Below are 24708 nucleotides of genomic sequence, written 5' to 3'. Positions count from 1 at the left end.
GAGAGAGAGAGAGAGAGAGAGAGGGAGAGAGAGAGAGAGAGGGAGAGAGGGAAGATGGAAAAAGACAGAGAAACAAAGACAGAGAGACAGAGAGACAATAGTCTTTCACCGTTGAATTTCCTTTGTCCTTTTGTTGACTTTATATATGTGGGCCGATTCTACCCATTGATTTATTTGTCTTCTTTCACCAATACTACACTGACTTGATTAATGTGGCTATATAGTAAGTTTTGAAGTCAGGTAATGTTAGTCCTTTGCCTTTCTCCTTCTCTTTGAGTTAGCTATTAGAGGTCTTTTGCCTCTCCAAATGAACTTCAAAATCAGTTTGTCAATCGCCACAAAATAACTTATTGTGTTTTTTTTAATTAAGATCATGTTGAATATGAAGATCAAGTCGTAATCAGTAATTAAAGAAAAGGATGACATTGTACTTTTCTTTCTATATCATCTATAATTTTAATGATCACTTATTATAATTAGGCTAAAATAAAATATAATAGTACAAAAATAAAAACAAAAGCAGTTGCTTTATACTTACATTTTTCTTCTGTCCATTTGTATATTTTTAAAAGCTTTTCATCAGCTTTCCAATATATAATGTCTTATCAAAATAATCCTGTGACTTTATTTCACTGCATTTAGCTTGATTTTTAAAATATCAGTATAATCCAGTGTTGCTTTCATATCTAGGACATGTGACCTTTTTTTGTGCCATTGTTGTCAGAGATATAAAAATGCAATATCTGGGAATGTGACATTATTCAAGACTTCTTGAGCTGGAATATAGATGAAGGGTTGAGTAAATGGGACACCCGGAAAGTACTAAATAACCTTTACTTCTAGACAGTTGGTCGAGGAGCTCTTTGGCTCCAATAATAGCAGTGATAGACCAGAGGAAGAGGTAAATGTCAGAGACCAGCAAGGATTTGTGGCAGAGGTATTTTAATTTTACGATTTGATTATTTCAGATGGTGACTGAGGGCACTGCGTCAGTAACAAATAATAATTTTGATCACAGAGATTTGAATAACAACTAATGCATTTAGAATGCTTGTGTGCTTGTTTATTTTCAAATGAAAATCGGAAATTCAAGTAAATTTTCCCATGCACAGAAGAAAATATTCCAGGCTGAGGCATAACATCAGAATTTGATAAAGGTTCAAAAGCAAACCTTGGCCTTGGCTTCAGAAACCTGGAGTTTTTGGAAGTGATTACTCATTCTGCCTTGACCAAGGTACTGCTTTGCTGTTCAGTTGTCTTGGGGTTAAATGATTACAGTGGAAGATTATAGATTTTTCTTAACCACATTACAAGATTAGTAGCATATGAAGCCATGATAACAAATCACTTGATCATGGCAATAATTAGAAGAAAGCTTACCCAGGGAGATGGTATATTATGTCTGCTCAAGCTATTATGACAAAAATACCATAGATAAAATTGGTGCTGAGCTACATCCTCAGTCTTTTTTTTTTTTTTTCAATTTTGAGTCAGGATCTCACCAGTTTGCCTAGGCTAGGCTCAAACCTGCCATCTTTCTGCCTCTGTCTCCCAGAGTGCTGGGATTGTAGGCCCCCTTGCCTCTATGATGCATACTACTTTTAAATCCTTCTTGACTGATGAGCATTTGAAGATAGAAGAAGCCATTCTGTTTCCTGGGAAAAATTATGAAATAGAGAAATTTGTGTCTAGAGTTCTTGGCTTCCTTTCCTTGGGGTTCCTTGCCCAGTGCTCCTCCTTGCTCTTGAGTCCAGGAGCTCTTACAGCATCCTTGGTGTCAGTGTAGCAGAATCCCCTGACTTCCTAGTGGACTTCCTGGCCTTAGGTGGTTGTGGGGGAAGCAGAGATGGAAAAGTTGAGGATTGGGGAGAACAGTTGTCCCCGCTTCCTGCCTCCACATGCTCCTTGGGATTGTGCCCTGGCCATCTCTCATTCTGTGCTGTTCTCCTGTCTTCCATCCTGAGACACAAATTATCTTTCTAAGATACAGTGTCTCATCTGGCTTGACTTCAGTGGATAACCTCCCCTTTGGCTCACTACAGGATGAAGTTCAAATGCCCTAGCATATAAAATATTCTTATCCATTTTCTACAAGCTTACTTTTCCCGGTCTCCTTTTCCCACACTTTTCCCCGGTACAGCATCACCGAACTTCTTGCTTCTCCATTCCATCCCATACTTTTTTATGCCTCCATTATTATTGTGTTTGTTTCACATGGAACGTTTTCTCTCTCTTCTTATGTTCTTTTTTTGTTTTGGTACTGGGGATTGAACTCGGGTCCTTGTGCTTGGGAGGCAGGTCACCGAACCGCTGAGCTAAATCCCTGGCCCCATCTCCTTATGTTCTTACAAACCCAGTTCAGTACTTCTCTCTCTCTCTCTCTCTTTTTTTTTTTTTTTTTGGTACCAGGGATAGAACTCAGATCCTTATGCTTGTGAGGAAGGCACCAAAACACAGCTAAATCCCCAGCCCTATACTTGTCTCTTTTGTAAAGTTTTCCCCTAGTCTCTTTTAGCATGTTGTACATACCTATAAATAAAATTTACCTCTAATCACATTTATTTAATAATGTGTTAGCATTTCTTGAAAGCAAACTCTAAGCCTTATTGATCTTTGCTTTTCTCTCCTGCTCGGTAGACCTGGCAAACAATAGATGTAGAACAATAGTTTCCAGTATGAATATTAAATGAACACTAACTGGCATACACTGGGAATCCAGAGACTGTTAGAACATCATTGGTGCAGCCATGATAGTGGTCCTCTAAAAATGCAAATCCAGTCAGGTCCCTGTTTTGCTTAATCATTTCCAAAGCCTGTGCGCTAAGTCTTCGCCTGGACTCCTCAGTCCTTCCTGGTCCACGTGCACCAGCCCTTGTCTTGCACCAGTTGGCTCCTCGCTTCCCCTCGGGTCACACCCCCTGGCCCGCTGTACCCATCTTCCTTGTCTCCAAGATGCACCGTGCCGAAACTTGGGCTGCCTCCTCAGGCTGGGACATTTCCTCCCTTGGCACTGGGCGGCCGTTCCTTCCTCCAGCTTCAGATTTCAGCATCGATGTCACTTCCTCAGCACGGCCCTCATCCAACTCACACTTCCCTGCAATCATCGCGCGTCGGTGGCTTTATACTTTTTACAGTGCTTATTACAGTGTCATCTACATGTATCTGTGTTGTTTAGCACCCATCCTGTTCTCTAGACTTTTTTCTTCATTATAGCAGGGACCTTTTATATTTTGTTGAAGGTGAGTTCTCAGAATGGTGCCTGAGTCCTGTTTGCCCCATAAATATGATTGATCAAGTGGATTGTACTTATCGTACAATTTTTATTCTTCCTCTGCTCTCTCTTTATTCCTATTTCTAATGTCCTGTATTTATCTAGTAAACACAACCATGTGTCAACTGTTTGATTGGCCTCCCCCATACCCAGGCTATCGTCACTTTGGAATCACTGGGAAGCACAACAGTTTCATGTACATTTCTGACTCACAAATGAATAATAAATTGGAGTATTTCATTTTTTAGTTTTCCCCAACATTGAGATTAATCTTTTCTTTGCTGGTTTATTTATTTATTTCCATTGCTTTACTGGACAGGAGGGCAGTTGCTAAAACAATTTCTTAAATGTTAAGAGTGAGTTTGGGAATGAAAACAACACTATGAAAGTCCCTACCCACTGTCTTGTCTTTTTGTTGTTGTTCCTCTTCAGAAAGGCCATTTTAGAATTACCAGCACAAAGCTGTACAGACTATCCTGAGTAATCCAATAATAGCCATGCGTTTTATCTCAGATTTTTTATCTGATTCAATATAGCTAATTTAGTTTTTCTAAGCTCTGGTTTTAATCGAATTAAGATATCTTAAATTGCTCAATTTCCATTGGGTAGCCTGCTTTGCCCATAGTTATCAAGTTTCAAGTCTTCTCTAATGAATTTCTTCCATTGTTTTTCTGCAGTTAAGCTTCTCTTCCATTAAGTTCTGTCAAGCCTAGTCATGAGGCAGATTGCTACCCAATCAGTTTCATTAATTAACAGTAAAAGAAAATTTCTAAGAAAATCCCTTTGTATACAAGGTAATCTAGGGGACAAGACTGTCTTTTCTGTGGATGCCAACATGTATTTTTCTAAGCATAGAGATTTATGGATATTTTGGAAACCGATTAACTGGCCTCTCTTCCTCACCTGTTGCGTCTTCCTGACCTCTCAGAATCACCTCTCCCTGACCTCCTCAAATAGGTAAAAACACAAGAAGCAGCCACATGCTAAGAGAGAGCCCAAAGCTAGAGAAAGGTGGCATTTGCTTTGCCCTTTGGCAGAGAGCACAGCTTGCCAGCCGCAGGGCTTCTGAGTGGAATGTTTCACATCCAAAGTGCAGTCTGCCTCTGTCCTATGGCCCGTGGACCTGAACTCAAGCCTCCGTTTCAAAGGCATTGTGTTACAACATGCCATCTGGTCAGCCCGCCTTGTGTCCAAGAGATTTGGAATTGTAGTGCGGAACAGCTAATTATGTTCAGCGAGTGTTTCATGATCTGCTATTCTAGCCAAATAAACAAAAATAAATTATTGAAATATTTTCTTTCTGTTCTCCCTGTTCGGCAAAGTCAAAAGTATAGGGGAAATAAATCCCCAACCAGTTAGAAAATTATTGGAGACACTATTGAGTCCTTTTTGCAAAACTGATCGCGCATATGTTCTAAATTGTAATCCTTTTGGACTTGAGATGGAAAGAATATTTAGTGTGTTTTGGCCCCATTTTACAGTGGGCAATTTTCATGATAAGTGCTTTAATGTATGTCTGCACCACTAATGTACCACTTGGAGCTGTGCAGTTCAAAGCCTTGAGTGTACTTGGTGAATCTGAGATTTATCGACACTGCTCATTTTCACTGAAACATATTTATGTTTCTACTCTTTTGAAAGCCATGCCATTGAGACAGAGGCAAATTTTTAAATCTCACATCTGTTCTAAGAAAATCAGATAATGTGCTCATTGATTTTTACAGTCACTCCTGCAAATGTTTAAGCCCTTTTTCTTTGCAGAATCCAGATGTAGTTCACCTTGTACTCAGGAGGTCTTGCCTAAAAATTAATTTTTCTCGCAAGCTTCAGTTCTTTAGAAACAGTGACTTTGAGCAATAATATTTAAATACTTGTTAATTCCATAATGTGTATTGAAGTCATATACAGTTTGATTTGAAGCCCAGTGTGAATGAGAAATCCACTGTGATAAAAGAATGCGGAAAACTGTGACAAGCAGGAACATATTCGTGTGGGGATATTTGTTAAACTCTAATTAAACAAGATGGCTCTAGATTAGCTGTGCTAGTTGTCTCAAAATAAATATCTATACAGAAATGATCCTACCTTGTGATCCATCATTATTTTTCATGTGTAGATTCCTCATCATAAATTTTAAGAATGAGAGCTGCCTCCTTTTTTGTCTCGTCTATTGTGTATTGACAAAATATAAATGCCCATAAAATATCTAAAATAAAGTTTCCATTTAAAAAAGGTCAGTGCATGAGATGATGATATAGTAAACTGCTTACTTCTAGTAATCATGTCACTATGTATATGGATATTAAGACATACTACACACCTTAAATTCATGCAGTGAAAAAGGAAGGAAAATAAACACTGTGCATTATACATTTATTAATCCATTGGATCTGCATTACAGTTTGAAAATCTAAAGCTAACCGTTCCCATAAAAGTCTTACTTTTTTTTTAGCCTACTTAATGGAACTTGGAATTAAATAAACACTATTAAATTGTTTTATTTTATTGTAAAATGTATTGCATTCTCACTACTGACACCCAGCCACTCATTTGTTATAATTAAATTATTACCTGAACTGAGTTTACCTCATATTATTAAAATGTATCCTATATAGTTGGCATTAATATTAGATACCTTTAAATATTCTTTCAAAGTTTTAGCATTTGTGGATTTTGTAAGTAGAAATTTTAAAAAATATATATGATATAGAAAATAAGCAAGAATTTCCATAAAATTGGCATATGTGTGGAATAATTATTAGGTACAAGGACACATAATTTTTTTTCAGCTTTAATTGAGTTTATTGGTACATTTTAGGGATACAGTACAGTTACATTCATTGTTGGGATGTTGTACCTCTACATGACAGGTCTTGGTTCTCATTTTTTCCCCTTGTCCCTGCCCTCCCTTCACCCCTCCTCCCCTTCCCATCTACAACCACTTTATTTCCATCTTTTCATTCTCTCACATTTTTTTCTTTTCCCTTTTTACCCTTCTCCTACCCGTCCCACCTTCCCTACACCTTTAGCTCCTTTCTTCCCATTTCTCAATGTCAGTAATCTTATTAGGATCTTCTGTATTATTGCAGATTATTCACACCAGAGAAACTATTCTGTATTTACACATGTGAGGACACATAATTTTTAATTTCCCTTTCAAATATACACACGTTAGGAAGGTTCTTTAAACATTTAAAACCAAGTCAAAATGTTTCAGAATACAAATTTGTAAATAATTTGGAAATAATGTCAAGCTAATATATAGAAAACAAGTCATCCTATGAAATTTTCCACCTTTCTGTTTTCCCCCCTGCATTCATGTGACAATAGCATTCCCTTTGCAGTTATGTCTAAGCAGGTATTAATTAACTAATGACATGTGACGAGCCACAAGTTACCTGCTTTACCAGACTGTAAACTATTTAAAAGCATAATCAAATTCTAATTTATTTTTTATGTTATAGAACTCTAAACAGATTCTTTGCCAACAAGTGTGTGAATCAGGACCCAGTGATGAATTGATGACACACCCAGTTGGTGTAATTGTAGAGAGTTTAAAAACAAAACTACTTGCAAGGTATATGTAGGGATAAAGGAGAATAAAAATGGTGCATCACTCTTATGATGGCAAGCAGGGAGCTATTACTACTGATGGGTCTGGGGGTCAAAGTAGGGTAGAAGGTAGGTGGGTGGGTAGAAATTGCCCACAAGAAAAGCTTTAGCTGAGGCTCTTGCTATTGTCAGAGAAAATGTAGCAGAAGCAGTGGCCATTAGAGGAACTCAGATGCTGCCAAACTGTAGCCCCTCAGAAAGGGAGACTCGTTCTCTGATGCTCTGCCATTATTTCTCATTAGCCTTCTGTTGACTAAACACAAACGAAAGCCAGAGGGTAGAGAAGGCCATCAATATGTGACATCAGAGACTCATCCAGGAGTACAAAACAAAAGACAGAAGAAAGGGTGGACAAAATCACAGCGGGAAGGAATGTTTGCAAGCAGAGAATAACCAGCCTACATATTTGATTAATGAGTACAACAATCATAAAATGTTTAAATACTTAATTTACTAAAATATATTTGTGTGCTTCTGAATGGCAATACAGAGACATCAGTTTGTTTAAGGACATAAATGCTTATGTGTTTAAATAAGTTTTTTCATTATACACACACACACACACACACACACACACATATATTAAAATCAACTACCTGAAAAAATATACTGTATATATATGTACATAACCATATAAGTATATGTTTTTATGCAAAAAAAAGAAAATATATGTATTGAGTGCCTGGGGTGGGAAGACACGTGTAAAAAGAGACATTTATTCAGGAATGTATATCAAATAGTCTATTGTAAGCACCACATTTGTCCTAAGCAGATTTGTCTATACCATGGTCAAGAGACAATAGCGTTTGTATTAACCATAGTTGAAAACAAAGTAGCCTTTCAATACAGTTTAAATGACTTTAATAGATCATTTTTCATTAATTTTAAGTTTTTTAAATAGGCACATAATTGTACATATTTATAGAGTAGAGTGTGACATTTTGATACATGTTTCCATTGTATAGTAGTTGTTAGGTATTTAGTACATCCACCACCTTATACATTTATCATTTATTCGTGGTCAAAATATGCAAAAATCCTTCATTCTAGGTATATTTTGAGATTGTGTGTGTGTGTGTGTGTGTGTGTGTTGTGTGATATTAGGGATCAAAACCAGGGCCTCGTGCATGCTAATCACATAGTCTGCCACTGAGATTGTCTTCAAGATTTTAAACTTCATTTGTTTGGGCCGGGGATTTAGCTCAGTGGTTCCGCTGCCTGCCTTATAAACACAAGGTCCCAAATTCAATCTCCGGTACCAAAATAAATAAACTTCATTTGTTTTAAATTATCCACACACCATTCACATGTCCTAATAAATATCACTTATTCAGTTGATGTTTTGACTGATGTTTATCCATAAATTATATATATAACATAATTGTGCAAATAATAATGAACATGGTTATATAAAGATAGCCTGTTTGTTCTTCAGTGTAACAAAAAATGTTCATTATGTGAATCATCGTCTAATTTATCTGTTGAGTCTGAGATTTTCTCATATATATGACCTTAATGAAGAGATTGAAGGTCAAATGACTCTACTGAAATGAATTTTTGAGCTAAAGTGGATCTTATCTCTGAAGAAGGTAGTGATATCGACTGTACTATAAGTGTTGAATATTCATGGGAAATAAAATCTCTGGACCTTAAAATATTTCAGCCTACATTAACATCAACAATTGGGTGGCAGGCAGAGATTCATCCATGTATTATTGTTTTTCTCACTTAATTTTTCCATGTACCTAATGGAACATATAAGTGGACCCAATCAATAAATCATTTAGACCTGTAAAATCCAGGATCCCAAAGAGGAATGCAAACATCATGTGAAACAAAGAACAATTCATTACTTATGTGTAAGAAACAAATAATAAAATATCTACTTCTGTTTTTTAATTAAAAGTTAAGTCAAAGGATAGCTAATACTAGAACATGTAGATTACTTACAAATAAATTTGCATGTGTGTGGAGTACATGCTCAAAAAATTCTACAGAAATGTATAATCAAAGACCCAAATAACTACTGGATGAACTTGATTATTTAGGAAGCTAAAAACTCTTCTATTAAAAAATTCAAAGATTTTTACTCCTGATGTTAAGTAGACTTATAAGAGACTTAAAGTTATTCTTAGCCAAGTTATTTTTCCTGGAATAACAATATCATTTAATTATTTGAGGGATCCATTAAGCAAAAACACATTGAATACCCCTCCCTAGTCTGGTCCCCAAAACAGTGTGATCTTAAATGGCCTGTTGGTCTCTTGGTGCAACTCAGGCTCAACCTCTGAGTTTCACAGTCAGGTTAAAAATTAAGGCTCCATTTCTAGGCCGTCTAGGCATTTTGATATCATAGCTACGCTGGCATTCCTGCCAGGGAGGAAGTACAGTTTCAGCATACATTATGTTCTTGTATTTCTTCATTTATTTCAAATCATCATTGAACTAAAAGTAGTTCCCTGTCACACTGTTGAAAGCCTCTACATGAGGTACTCATCTTCTTCAAATTAAGTTACTGTTTTTTAAACAAAGGTGGGCAGTAATAGTAATTCATATTCTCTGTATTAAATAAACCCCAAAGAACTCTACAGGATAAAGAAAAATTTTAATTGCTTCATCTTTCCCCCTTTAGTCTCGTGTCCCTGTATATAACAGGCGGTAAAATCATGATCTGGGGTATAGCACCTTTTAAACATATGTCTGATAGACATAGACACTGTGACAGTTAACCTTGATGGTCAATTTCACTGGCTTGAGATGGCTAGGAGATTAGTAAAGCACACACTGGGGTGTGTCTGGGTGCGATCTGAGGGCATGGCCTGGGGACTCTTTCTGGTGCCCGGCCCCTTCCTCTCGGACTCTCCCTCCGTTCTCTGCTTCCTGGCTGCCATGCAGGGAGCAGCTTCTCTCCACCATGTGCTTCTTCCTTTCTGCCTTGCTGTTGAGTGATAGTGGCCTGAAACCTCTGAAACAGTGAGCTAGGGAAACATTGTCCCCTTTAAGTCAGGTATTTGTCCCAGCAGCGGAAAGCTAACTGATACATGCATATAAATAGATTTTAGTGTTTTCCACAGCCTCACTCTTCTCTGTCTTCTAATGTCTCTCTCATTTGCTCTCTTTTCTTCTCTCCTTCCATCTTCTTGCTTTCTTCTTTCTTCTCTCCATCTTCCCTCCCTGTCTTCTCTTCTAAATTGGAATAATCTCTATATGTTCTGTTATTTGCTTCCTTTTATAGGATGTGTCATAGACAATTCATAAATCAAACATGATGTCGATATTTAAACATGCAGTTAATTATTTTTCACAGCTGTCTGATATTCCATAATGTGAATGCATGTTTCATTTCATAATTTCTTTATTAATGGATGTGGCAAGTCATTTCCAGTTTTATGCCATGGGTAGTAGTATTGCAATAAACAATTTTGCACATATATACTTAGGTGTTCTGCTTTAAAGTTACATCTTCACCTTTAACTTGAAATGTACATTGGCATATTGCTTTTCAGAAAGGTGGTGGCAATTCTTACAGCCACCAGCAGTGCCTGAGAGTTTTCCTGTGCCTCGGGCATCTTCAGTAGCACTGGATGTCATCAATCTCTTCTATTTATTCCAATTTAATGGGAAAATAAAATACAATTTCATTAATGCTTTATGTTTCATTACACCGCATCAGTCACCCAAAGCACAAGGGCAATAAACAGAAGGTCTCCGGCTGCTGAGGTTTTTAAGGGGATTCTTTACAGCTTATAGTGTATGAGAGGGTACTGACATGTTCATGAATGTACCGCCCTGTCCCCACATTACAAGAAGAGTTGTAAATTCAGGTTTTACTCCCAAAAATCTGGGAAACGGCCAGCTAGAATGTAATGAATTGAAGATGTTGATAGAACCATGAGAACACAGCCTTGTCCGCTCTTCACCGTGACAGAGATCCCATCCCACTGGGCCATTTGTTTATAAAGAACTGCACTCCACCTCCCCTGCAATTTATGCAGTAGTGGTCAGGATTTGTTATCCTATTAACTCACCACAGGGCCTTCTGTTCATTAATATATGTCATTTGTAGGTGCTTCCGACTACAAATGACAGTGAACAATTGGGTGTTGCCCTGAGTCTAAATGTAATTACAATGTTCATTTCAGCATATGCCATGCTCCTTAGAGTCAATGACCCATCAGGGTAGATAGTAACTCCCTGCTAGGACACGAATTTGAAAACAGATTTGTTAAATGAGAAGAACAAGAGAAAACAATTAGAATAAGACACAATTATTTAAAAATTTATAATCCTCTATTCTTTAGCATTTATTGAGTACAGTGGCATATGTGCAAAAATAACAGGTCTTATTTCTACTCAGTGAATTCACAAAGAAAGAAAAAAGATTTGGAAAAATACAGCTACCATGCTTAATAGAACTATCTTTGGGGAATGAAAATATATATGTCAAATTGATTAAATTATTTGCAATCTACAACCAAAAACTGTAAATGTTCCTAGTTTTGATATTTCTGGTTTTCTTCATCAATTTATGAATGTCCTTGGTCCAGGGTTCTCAAGATGTTTGAGTTAGGGCAGGTTGATGCGCCAGACACTACTAGGCGTCTTAAGAGTCTGTGATAATCTGAGAGAGCTCAGATGAGAAACAAAGTCCCAGAGACTCTAAAAAGCTTTACCATACCCCAGATTAAGTATGTAGGTCAGATCTTTTGTCACAGATGATAAACACCTTTATTCTTAAGCATACAGTAATAAAGGTATAATACCTAGATGACAGGCATCATGACCTTTTATTTGGCTCCTTGAAAGAAACTCCCTCTACACACACACACACACACACACACACACACACACACCTCTTTTGAGTCTTTTCCAGTGTTTTTTTGTTGTTGTTGATTTGCTTCTATTTTAGTAAAGCAAATACATTTTCTTCTCTAAGTACTATAGGTAATCTAGTTACCTATATATTTCCATGTATTTCCTACTCCTGTGAGCCCAAACTGCACAGTTGACAAATCAGTCTCCTGGAAGACATTTTTAGGTGAGTGCTTTCACCTGAAACCTAACCATGGCGATGGATCTGTGTTTACCCCAGGTCTGCCCTTGTAAGACTGACGAGTTACACAGTAAACCGGTGGACTCCTGGCAAGTGGAAAACGGCACCTACTAGTGGGAACCAGCTTCTGCTTTGCTCCATAGAAGTCAAAGTCTCTGAGAAGATCACTGTGGTCAGCTGTGACCAGTTTTCATGTTTCCTTTTAAAACTTCTTTGGTCCCTACAATCTCTCTTTATAGTAGAAGTGGTAATCCCCAATCTTAATCCACTGTAATACTCTGTGGGTCACACACTATAATTTTCTCTCCTTCAACCTGATGGAAATCAAGACTTAGGTTTTTGATTCTATAATTAATACTCAATTACAAAATAAGTTTAGAAATGGTACGTTTGAGTTAATATTGGATCCTGTGTTATTGTTGGTTCTGGTTTGACTGTCTCCCATGATTACTAGTTAGCAAAGGAATAAATTTTCTGTGGCTCTTACTTTAGTAAGAAGCAGTGCTGTTCCAGGTGTATTGATTGTATTTGAGGTAAGATATGGCAAGAGGGTATTTTAATCAACTATTGAGTTCTTGGAGGAAAACAAGTCGTGAATGTTCTGTAAGGAACAGAAAAATAGTTCCCAATCCTTTCTCCTCCTCAGCAACCAGGTCATTAGAAAAGCCATCATTACTTCTGTGTCCAAATTGGGTATGTTTGTGTCATTCGCATAATCAGAGAAAAGGGAATTCTCCCTCTGCACTACCATACTTTCCAGAAATGTGTGGTTCCTAGAGTCCCTATGAGGAGTTCTAACCTTCTGAGTGGTACCTGGAAAAAAAACAAACTTTTCACTATTTATCAGTATCCAGTATCTGCAAAATACTTGTGGAGGGTGAATGGCCATCCATGTGACAGAACTTGGGGAAGGCATATAGCACAGGACTTGGTCTTCACAACATTCTGAGTTGACCATTGGCCACCATGCCGAGTAAAGTTAGAGCAAAGCTATGAAGTATCTCACCTGCAGGTCTCTGTTATTCTGTGAAAATTTGGGAGGGGCTGCCTTGGCTTGTGGGCTGAAGAGTAGTTAGTGTCTGACCACTGCCCAAAGAAGTGTGTCATGCTTTGGGAGTTCCTGAACTCCACCTTGACTTACTTTGCTCAGATGTTATTTAGTAAAACCCATGAATATGCCAGGATAAAGACAGTGCAGTGAAAAACCTGGCTAAAATCAGAATGCCAGAGTGGTTTTGAAGTCAAATCTGTTTGGAAGCCAGTGTCTCAGAACCCAGCTGGGATCTTTAGATTCAATTAGGAACTTTCACCTAGGCTTTTAAAAAGTCTCAAAGCTCTGTTTGTTTCAAAGCACTAAGCACTTTAGACTTCGCCTGGCAAGAAGTAACACCTGGGCACCTCTAAATAAATCAGTGACCCCAACTGTCTGGAGAACAAATGAAGCTTCTGCTTCTAGTATTTTGTCAGGCCAGGGCATTCTTTCTTTCATGAATGCTTATTTTTAAACTAGCTATTGCAACCCTGTATGGTTTTATTCAAGTGTTTGTAATCTTTCATAACAGTCCTCTTTGGTGGGTTTTCATTTGGCTCATCATTTTGCAAACAAGATCTTGTTTACCAACTTGACTGCCCATCTGTTTGGGCTATATATGAAAGATATTTTAGTGTCTATAGAAAGTATGTTTGAGAGACCAAACCTTTATTACAATATGGTGGGAGAAATTTTAAAGGTGTTTACTTTCTAAAGATTCCCACCCCCTGTCTTTTTCGATCAAACTCTCATCTAGATGCTGCTGTTTAAGGATTTTGCAGGTTAATAATAAGCAGAGCTTAACATGGGGCAAGAGACCTGCGTTTTTCCAGGTGGATCCAAGATAATCACATGAGCCCTTAAAAGCGAACCAGAAGGCGGAAGTGTTAGAATCCCTTGAAGAAGGAGACTCAGGAAAGATGAGGCAGAAAGGGAGGTAGACATTTGAGATGCAAGAAATGAAAACTTCTCAAAGAGGTTCATTAATAGAGTTTTATATATATTTGAATAAAACCATATAGAAAATGTAAAATTGAGCATGCTGAAAAAGAAGAAGACCCTGACCGAACAAAAATACTAGTGGGAAAGAGCTTACAGAAGCTTCAGCCTGCACTGCTGACCTGGGGGCCAGAGGCCAAAGACAGGATGCCTCTGCAGGCAAACAGCACCTCACCCTGCTGTTGTGTGGATTTAAATTCTGCCAATGGCCCACATGAGCTTGGGAGTGAATTCCGTCTGCGAGTCAGCCAGCTACCACTCGTTTTGGCCCTGGGAAACTCAGAGCAGCAAATCCTGACTTCTGACCTCTGGAATGGTGAGATGATAGACTGGGGTTGTTTTAACCTATGTTTGATCTAACTTGCTTTAAGTTTGCAGTAATCGGTGATAGGAAATAGGCTAGACAGTAAGGCCAGGATGCTGCGGAATGTCTCTAGGTGAACATGGTTGTTCGGATTTGATTGTAGCTAGCCAGGAAACAAGGTGCAGGAAGTGAGAATGAAGTGAGAGAAGGGTGCTGATTTTATAAGCAGTAGGGACAAATTACCCTCCAATTTTACCCTCTTAAAACTATGTTTTATTTTTGAGGTTGTTTCTAATATTAAAATATTTCATTGATCATTTAGGTACAAGATGGCTTTTCTACTATGAACTGTATACTACTGAATATATTGTGTTCATGTAAGTTAAAGAGTTGAGCATGCTTTTAGGAAAACAGGACTCTTCCTGTGCATTTTGATTCCAGGTCATTTTCATCGTACATACCAACTTTTCACAAACTAACCCCTGTCTGCAAGCCAACACTGTTGTCCCCAGTGCTACCTCTCCCAGCCACACCCAGTGGGAAATCTTAGCTTCTAAAAGGAATTAGTTCGTGGGCAAGTGGGAGACCCTCTCTTGTTGTGGCTAAAAGGGCATGAGCCTCAGGTGGATGCTATCAGCCCATAAAGATGCTCAACTTCTCCACAGAGGAGTAGAGTAGGGTGTACCCTTTTCCTTTCCAAAGCCACCACAGATTACCCTGCTCCTGCTTTTCTCACACAAGTGGATCTAGGATGTTAGCGATATTGTGATTTCTTCTATGAAAACTTAGATGGTGATGACAGGTAAGAATACCAGGCATAATAGTGGTGACTTCTCCAGCTTTGGTTTTTTTTGGTGTCCTTGTGTCCAAAAAAAAGAACTGAAGACTGAAGGTAATTTCATCCTCTCCCTTCAAACAACCTAGCTTCAATATTGCTCCTTTCTCAAGTCTCTTGTACTGTTCTGTGTTGGAAACTGTGGTGGCCTCGCATAGATTGAGTCACTTTAATACCAAATGCATTGCTTCTGCCCTCTGCAACCTTCAGCAGCCTTCAAAGATGTAGTTAATTATACATATTTTTTAAAAATCCTCAAAATCTTTAGGATTTCAGTTCTGAAACCAAATCTATTATGTTCAAAGTTGTGTCTGGATACAAGGCAAGTATAACATTAAAATATTAATCTCTTTGTGTCAGTTAGTGATTTGGCTTATTCACAGATGCTTGGATTCTTTTTTCTTTTTCTTTTTAATACAAATAGTATTCTTTAGAATTTTTCTCATTTATTGTAGAACATCATACTCCACTCCCAAACATTTTTTGACATATATTCAAGAATTATTTACGTTTGTCTGAAGTACCTAACAGAAAAACTAGGTAAATTGATATTAATTACTGAAGAAAAATGCTAAACAATTATTTCCAAATTCAAAGTATTTTGAAGTGAAAATGCCACTCCCCTAGGCCCTCCTTCCTCCTAGAATTATAAAAGAAAAAGATCCAGCAAATATTTGGTGTTGTCTGTTTTTTGTGTTCATTTGACTGTTCTAAGTTAATTTAGGAATTAATCTTTAGCCCCTCCCCACTTTGTTACTGAATTAAGAATCTTCTAGGAAAACTCCCGGAAGTTAATTTGTACAAAGGCAGCCATAATATTCATCTTTGCCAATGTCATAGGCTCACGAAGCTTAAAGAATATGATACGAAAGCATATAAACCCTAAATAGGTATATAAATATAAGGCATTAGTAATGGAGTTGCTTCTAGCATCACTAGTAGCAATAATTGCATACTCAAGATATTTTGAAAATTCAGAAGGCACAGAAGTTGTACTGCACTGAATCCTCTAACTTTAAAATATCACTTAGGCCTGAAATTTTTTCTTTACGGTTCAGATGTTTGTCCGATGATTCCTAGCGTTTGAAAAGTAACATACCTACCATGTTTCCGCTTTCCATTCTTTGCCCAGTTCTTTGAAGCACATTTCATTTGCTGAAATCCCCAAAGTTTTCAGATCCCCGTTTTCTTTCCTCTGAATAGTCTTCTTAGCTTCTGTTTGAAATGAACGTTACTTGTGCTGTGACCCATGAAGAGTGGACCAAGCCTATTGTAACCTCACTTGAGATACACACTTTTCTTCCTGTCACGTAAAGTCATTACCATTTTTTTTGTCGTTTCTCACATTACTCTGTGATGGGATGAATTAAGAGTTTTGAGGTGGGAAAAGTTACTCAGCAGTGATTCTTTGGAAGTAATGTTTTAGACCTAAACTGTCTCCCCATTATGAGTTCATATCTGAAAGCAGAAGAGGTGATTCCCTGGAAGCATGAAAGGAAAGGGTATATTTTTGTTTTTAGCCTCTTCCCTCTCCCTGCTTCCTGGCTGCCATGGAGTGAGCGGCTTTCTTCTGTCAGCCCCTTTCACCAGCCATCTCTGCCTTGAAGCCCACCAGTCATTCATGGACTGAACTCTCTGAAACTGTGAGCCAAAATAAATCTCTCACCTTTAAATTGAGGGTGTTTGGTTCTTTGTCTAAGTTGCAGGAAAGTAACTAATATGGGGAGAATCATTATTGGTCATATAATGAAAGGATTCTTGATTAGACATAAGAAAAAGAGTGTTGGAGCAGTGGAGCAGTTTACTCAAGACTACACAGCTAGTTATGGGCAAGAGTAGAACTAAAAGCCATTTATGCCACTTCCCAGTCTAATGTCCTTTCCAGGGTACAGTGGAAGGATATAGGGCACAGAATAAAGATGACCTAGAGTGGGAATCAGCAAACTATGGCCTATTAGCCTTATCTGGCCTACTGACTGGTCTTTGGAATACCATGCCAAGTCATTTATATACTGTTTATGGCTGTTTTTGTACTATAAGGGAAAAGCTGAACAGTTATCCGAGATCATCTGACAAATCCTTAACTGTTTACTATCTGTTCGTTCACAGAAAGGATTTGCTGATCTCCACTTCGAACAATGATGTCCAAAAAACCTGGACGGAGACCACTGTCAGTAGCCTCATTAGCTCTCACTTTTGTTTCCCGTTCTGGTTCAGAATAAGCTATTTGGATATTAAGCAAAATTGTCTAGGTCTCTCATGATTAATTACTGGCTAGTGTTAACAAATGTGCATATATACCTGCAGAAGAAAGATCAATACATATTTTCCATAATGTGGAATTTAATTCCTATATTTATCTTCATCATATATTCTAAAGGGCCTTGGGAATATTTAATTGGAAGTAGCAGAAATTTAAATAGTATAGGATACACAGTGGCTATCTTCAAGTGTGTGAAAGACTGTATTGTGAATAAAGTGATTAGGTGTATTTGTCCTTCAAGTCAACCAAAATGCACTGACCCCTGCTCCTTCCTTCTTTGGGCACAATTAGTCACTCTTCGGTGCTTCTGAAATACTTTGTACAAAGCACTAGTATGACATTCATCATATGGCATTATAGGTCCTCCTTTACACATTTGTCTCCTAGTCAATCATGAAATCCTTGAAATTGAGGACGGTACCTCATTCACTGTGGCACCCCAACCTGGGACTCAGTCCCTGGCTCATAGGAGAAGCAATGTAAATGCTTGTTGAATAAATGTATGTTATAACTCCGGAGGGCAAAGTAAGGACTGCCGTGAAATCTCACTAAAGCGAACTTTGCGACCGTACTAGCAGTGCATTGGAAGGTCTCCTCAGGGATATGTTAGGATCTCAAACGCAAGAAGTTGGAGTTAGAAAGCCTGAGTTTAGCATTTTTCTTGGGATTTCTAAGAACTGCCTTTGGAAAGTTAATTCTGAATTTGCTTTCCTCAGCTTTGAGAAGGGGATGAGATAGGCTAACAGCTTTCTGGGGGTGATCTGTAGATCTGGCAATTCTCAAAACACTTTCAAGGGGTTTCTGGGATCAAAAGAATGTGAAGCCATTATTGGTCACTTCCACTGGTTTTCATCGGCTTTGCTGGTGCAAAGGCAATGTGGGCAGACTGCAGATGTCTTGTCAGAAACCCAGGCAGTAACACCAAGTTGAGCTCTTGCTTTTTCCTTATTTTACGCTGGCTTTCAAAAAGATACGTCTATTTCATTTAGGAATGCTCTTGATGAAGGAGTCAAATTATTAAGTCTCAATATTTGCTCACAATGTCCTTTTCTGACATTTGGTACTACTGAATGAGAAGCAGGCATAGATCAATTGTGCTGTGCCTTGGAGCACAGTGACTGGCGTGAGGGAAGGCACCTGGGATGTTGAGTTGCTGGCTGGATTTTCTGGCTGCACCCCTCATGACACACCACTTTCACTGGAAAGAATGACTGACAAACTGAAAGTTTTCATACTTTGATAAAATACTTGCCCAACAGTCAGACATTAATGTGCTGAGCCTATTGCTTCAAGGAGAGTAATTCAACAGTATTTGGTACCAGTGATAGAATTAAGCTTCTTTGCAGTGCAATGCTTTGAATTTTGGAACATTTATATCCTCTACTATTTGCTTACATGTTTAAACTTAAAAGGCTTTTCTGATGGAATTTGTGCCGATATAAATGTAACTTTTAAATCTCCTGTAGTGAAATAAGAGAACTTTGGAAGATCTGTGTAACTTAATAAATTGGTACTTTCCAAATGACCAAGGTGTGGTGTAATAGAATCTCATTTAGGTAAGATCCATTAAAAGTATAATGTACATATGAATCAAAACTAAAAGATGTTCATGGAGCAGTTATTACAGTAGGCTCTACATCCACACCATTTTTAAACAAAACTAGTACTTTTAGTTTTTGGTACGATTTCAAAGAAGAAAATCTATAGATGTGTGAAATGTCTGTTAAAATGCTTTTTCTTTTTCCAACTGTGTGAGGTCAGTTTTCCTCAAATACTTCAAAGAAAGCAATATATTCCAATAGGTAAGATAATATTTCTGTCTTCTACTAAGCAGACATAAAAAAGATTTTCCAAAAGTAGAAAATCATAAAAATTTTAGATTTGTGAACAAAGCTATCTTCAGTAATTTTTGTTTTGGAAAATGGTTGTTTATAATGAAATATTTACATTGATGTGTAATGGTTTCATCATTTTCCTAAAAATGTATTAGCAAATATTTAAAAATTTCCCAGCTGTAATATGATAAATACAGAGAGATAACTTAGTTCTTTGAGAAGATAAAGGGGTCCTGAGACCGAAACATTTGAGAATATCCTGATGGGACTATTAATAGGTACAAACTCTTTGGCAATAATTTGTCAACATCTATCACAAGTTCAATCTATGTGTCACTGTTTTCAGCAATATAATATACTGTAGGTTCCAATTGTTAAAAGAACATTAGGATTAAACAAAACACAATAATTCAAGAAAGTTAAATAAGTACATACAAAAACAAGAAATTGGTTTGAATGTTCACACTCTTGGAATGAGTAGTTTTAAAATTCTGAGAATGGCTAGGCATGGTGGTGCACACCTGTAATCCCAGCACGTGGGAGGCTGAGGCAGGAGGATTGCTGTGACTTCAAGACCAGCCTGGGCTGGGCTACATAGTGAGTTCCAGGTCAGTCTCAACTACATAGTGAGACCCTGTCTCAAAAAACCAAAAATAAAATTAAATAAATAAATAAACAAACAAACAAACAAATAAAATAATAAAATTCGGAGAATGGATGTTCTATACTTGATGGTTATTTCTGAGCATCTTTGAAAACCTTTGGAACTTCTTTTCCACCAAGTAGCTTTTTGGCTTTTTGAGAGTCATCTTGCTTCAGAGTTCAGGTTTGCCCTGAACTTATGTAGCAGAAGCTGGCCTCCCAGCAATCCTGCCTAAGCCTCCTGAGTGCTGGTGTTGATTACTGAGGTTCGCCAACATGCCTGACTCCTAATTTTGTTCTTAAAGCATGGAGGGGCCGCTGAGAAAAATAGGCAAATCATCATTTTGCACAGGATGTACAGTGGACCCTTGATTTACAAACTCAATTTGTTCCTGAGGGCTGGCTTTAATTCAAATTGGTTGTAAGTCAATACAGCTGAGCTCTGTATGTTTACCTGGGTACAGTTTATAGATAACATGAGGCAGAATGAACCTTCCATTAACCTAATTCACCTGAGTTGTTCATATGTCAGGCTGGTCGTAATTTGAGGATCCAGTATTTTTTTAAACATGAAGGTATGACAACAGTTTAGCATACTCCTTTCACAAATGTCAGTTTCGTAAGCTGGAAGTGTCGCGAGCCGGATTGCCTTGGGCAACTCGGTCTGCGACTACAGGGGCCTGAACTGGCGACGCGCGAGCAAAGAGGCACACACACTTGATATGCAAGGAGTTTACTTTAGTTCCTCATCTCCGGATCTCTACCCCGCTCTCTCTCTATAGTGCTCTTTTTCCCTTCAGATGCCTGCGAGCATGTACTAGGAAGTTACTTAGTAGAATGTATCCATTCTTAGAAGAAGTTTATCTTTAAAAGAAACTTAGGCTACGAGATAAGTGATAAAATTTGCCTTGGTAAAATAAAAAACATTTCAGAGTTTATAATCCTTACAATCATGTAATGAATACCAATACTGCTTTTTGAAGAAGAAATGTAATTGCCCAGACAGTCACAGACAAACTCATGTCAGCCGTATCTGCAAATACATTTTTATAAAACAGGGCTTAGGTCATTGTGTGAAAAATGGATGGGCCTTTCTAGGAGAAAAGAAATTAATAATTTACCCCATCTATCTTATTGAAAGAAAGAAACCAATCTGAATGATGTTAGGAGATAAAGCATGCCAGTAGTATTTTTATTTCTTTTATTAATGAGTTTGGATACCAAAAAACTCAATAAAAATTACATTAAAAACTCATAAACATTGTTCACATCTTCTTTCCGCATCAGTCACGTTCATAAAACTGGCATTTCTATTTAAAAGCCGGTTAATAAAATAGGATTTTATGGAGTGGATTAAACAGCACATGGGTCTAGTCACTTCCTCTCCAGGTGTTTGTAAAGTACTGTTTGCCAGACCCTGGGGCCAGCTCCTCAGACCCCTGCCTTGTGAGCCTGATACTCGGTGGAATGTGGAAAACAATTTAGGAAGTAACATGTGAAAGGGAAAGAGCACAGGGTTTTGAAGTCAAAAATGTTGAACATGGGCTTCATCTCATCTAAACTACATAGCCATCTGACTTTTCTGTGCCTCGGGGACTTCATTTTTAAAATGGGAATAATGCAGTGGACCCATGACTTATGAACTCACTCAGTTCTGGGAGCGCTGGCTATACCTCAAATAGGTTGTAACTCAGTACAGCTGAGATCTGGGTGTTTACCTGGGTACACTAGATAACAAGAGGCAGGTGAATCTTCTATTAACCTAATTAACCCAAGTTGCTTGTATGTCAGGCCTGTTGTAATTTGAGGGTCCACTGTATTTTCATGGCATAGCTTTAGAAGAAGTAGAGAAGACACTCAAAAGCACAGAGCCTGGGGCTAAATGTCATCAAATGAAATATTTTTTTGGTGGGATACCGGGGATCGAACTCAGGTCCTTGTGCTTGCGAGCCAGGCAGCAGAACCACTGAGCTAAATCCCTGGCCCAAAAGATGTTTTTCATCATTCAACTATATTATGAAAAGTATAAAAAGAAAGATGTTTTTTATCATTCAACTATACTATGAAAGGTAGAAAAAGAAGGGTTATTTATTTGAGAATGAGAGCTGGTAAGGAAACATTTCTTAGAGGAAGAAGTATTTGCGATAAGGAGATGTCCATAATGAAGAGAAATTCTCAGGCACAAGAGGAATGGAGAAACTTGTGCTAAATAAAGTATGAGGAGCCATATGTAGTTTGGTAAGGCTAGAAAGACGGTAAGTTAATTGTCATCAGTCACAGAGGACCTTTGTATACTCCCCATGATTTAAGACTTTAAGCAGCAACAATATGAATGAAGATAAATAGATTTGAGCTGTAGTTTTAAGGTAGAATTTATAGAATTGAGTGAACAGATGGGATTGAGGAAAAGAAAAGCAAGATACTTCTAAATTTCTGGGTCAGGTAAGTGATTATTAGTGTCATCAATCAGAAAAAGATAATTTAAGAGAAAAAAAAGTAAGTTTCAGGAGAAAATGATACATTTCATTTGGGTATTTTAAATCCGATTTGTAAGGACCTCGGCCAAGAAAGAAGCCGGAATTGAAGAAGAGATTTGAGAGTTGATTAATGTTCAGGTAAGAGTAGAAGTCAGGAACCCCAAGTTTCCTTCCTAGGTGTGTTCATTGGCTTTGTAACTTGTGAGTTTTGCCTTTCCTCATTGTGTAAGGCATTTAAAGCACAGTAACTATGTAATCAGGAAGCCTCAGTTGTCTGGGTCTTAGCTCTAAGTTGTCTCATAAATGAAATGCAAATGAAAATATACAGCATCCTTCGTGGAGTTGTTTTAGGGGTCACTTTTTATATCTGTGAAATCCTTTTTAATATACTTCATATATAAGTAGAAAATTACAGATTTAGCAATTGAGGATTTAAATTAGATTAATGCCAGAAAGCATGGAACTGTGGGTAAGTTCATCACTTTGGACATTGCTGTCTTTTATCTTGTAAAGTATGATCACTTATTCTAAGATAACAATATTTAGGAGCATGGGTTCTAAGTCTAAGTGCCTGGATCCAAATATCAGCCACTTACTATCACTTGACCTTGGGCAAGTGAATGAACCTTTTCTATAAAATGGAAATAGAATATCTACCTCCTATATTGTTGTGTAAATGAATGTGGTGTATTAAAGCATATAGGACAGCAGCTGATGCTTAATTAAGGTCTGGGTGTACACTAGGTATTTTTACTGTCATCACCAGAAGCAGTATCATGATCATTTATTATCACCAAGTGGCAGGGTTTTAGTGCAAGAGGGATGTTGCAGATAATCATATTGGTTTTACAGATGAGGAAGGGGAGCCCAGGAAGGTTAAAAATGTGTGTTCAAGGTTGCACAGCCAGTGAGAGACAGCACCAAGGCCCACACACTTCTCAGCTCCTGGTACTTGCTGCTGCCCTTGGCTGGGGCAGGGTCTGTACCACTGTAAATGTAGTGTACCAGCTCCCCAGGATGGAAGTATATAGTAAGTATCCCACACATACACTAATAAAAATGATTTTTAAATGCCTTTGTAGATAGGTTAAGTAAGATCAAATTTTATCAGATGATAGCAGGTGGTACAGGCCATAGAATTGCAGATGTCCTCTTTTATTAATGATTTTCCTAATAGGCAGAAGCTCCTTCTTTATGGGCATTGGTTCAAGCTTAGTATGAACTATTATGGGTGTATGTGTATATATAAATCAAACAAAATTCATTATATGTGTTTATACGATATTTAGTAGTTAGTGATAGTTTGCAGATTGTCTTATATTCATAGGAAACAAAACAGTAGGATGTTATAAAATAATTTCTTGATATACTTTCCAATCTAAAATCATTTTCTGAGTTAGTCCATAAATTAAACTCAAGTCTTAAGAGGAGATTTTCTTATTTTGTAAGTTCATGGAAAATATTGGACCTGAGGCAAAAGCTATTAAACATTAGCACATAGGCACACACAAGATTGTGATAACATCATAGAATATTTATTTAATAATACTTGAGTTTTGTATAAAATACTCTTACCTGAAAAGCCCAGAGCATTTCATATATAGACACCGTTAATCAAAGACTTGAATAAATAGGTGAATTTTGTATTGTGCCCTGAAGATTAGATTTGAATTCTTATTGGATTTGTGTAGTTGGTTGGAGGAGTTAGGTTGAGGTGATAAAAATGAGCACAGATTTTATCGTCTGCCCATATTAAGTGATGCCAAATGAAACATTTGAGAATACTTCCAGAAATGAACACCCTAAATATGAAAAACAAGATAGAGATAGTAATTTAACAAGATGAACAAGTTAAACAAGCATAAGTTAATATAGAGAAATAAAGAAGAAATGTGGCATTAGTTTGCAAAACACTCATTTTACTGTCTTATTTGAGTACACCCTGCAAATGAATAGTTACAATTTCACTTATGTCTCTGTCACTTTATCTGTCGCAATACCCAACATCCGCAACTGAAAGGAGAAGTTTATTTTGGCTTGTTGTTACAGTGCCTGGGCTGGCTGTAATCAGAAAGGGTCTGGCTGAGTAAAACTGCTCACATCATGGTGACCAGGAGGCAGGGTGTGAAGGGAAGAGGCAGGGAGGGAAATACACCCTTCAAGGTCATGCTCCAAGTGACTTCAAAGCTCCTGCCTTCAACCAGGCTCCATCTCCCTTGAACACATTTGGTACGTTCAATATAGCATCTCCATGATCCAGTCTCTGTCCAAATGCAGGAGGCTTTTAGGGGACACCCCAGATCTAAACCACAACAATTTAAAAGATTTACTTTATAATAATTAGTTAAGAATTCCACTCTGTACTTCCTTTTACTCTGCATGACTAC

General features: G+C 37.7%; 1 protein-coding gene across 3 annotated transcripts in view; it reads left to right on the top strand.

Moving 5' to 3' along the window:
- Positions 1-24708, top strand: part of Immp2l (inner mitochondrial membrane peptidase subunit 2) — a 980466-nt gene that overhangs the window by 716690 nt on the left and 239068 nt on the right. Inside the window, exon 6 of one of the 3 annotated variants that reach the window (XM_010643389.3) lies at positions 11976-12162. The exons of the other annotated variants lie outside the window; for them this stretch is intronic. Within the exon in view, the coding sequence (XP_010641691.1) occupies positions 11976-12050 (75 nt within the window). The 3' untranslated portion in view covers positions 12051-12162. Of the gene's footprint in view, positions 1-11975; positions 12163-24708 lie in introns of those variants that run through there. 3 annotated transcript variants of the gene reach the window in all.

Source organism: Fukomys damarensis, unplaced genomic scaffold (assembly GCF_012274545.1).
Source record: "Fukomys damarensis isolate Sample0158 unplaced genomic scaffold, DMR_v1.0_HiC HiC_scaffold_4, whole genome shotgun sequence".
Lineage (NCBI taxonomy): Eukaryota > Metazoa > Chordata > Mammalia > Rodentia > Bathyergidae > Fukomys > Fukomys damarensis.
This window is presented reverse-complemented; position numbering and strand designations above follow the sequence as displayed.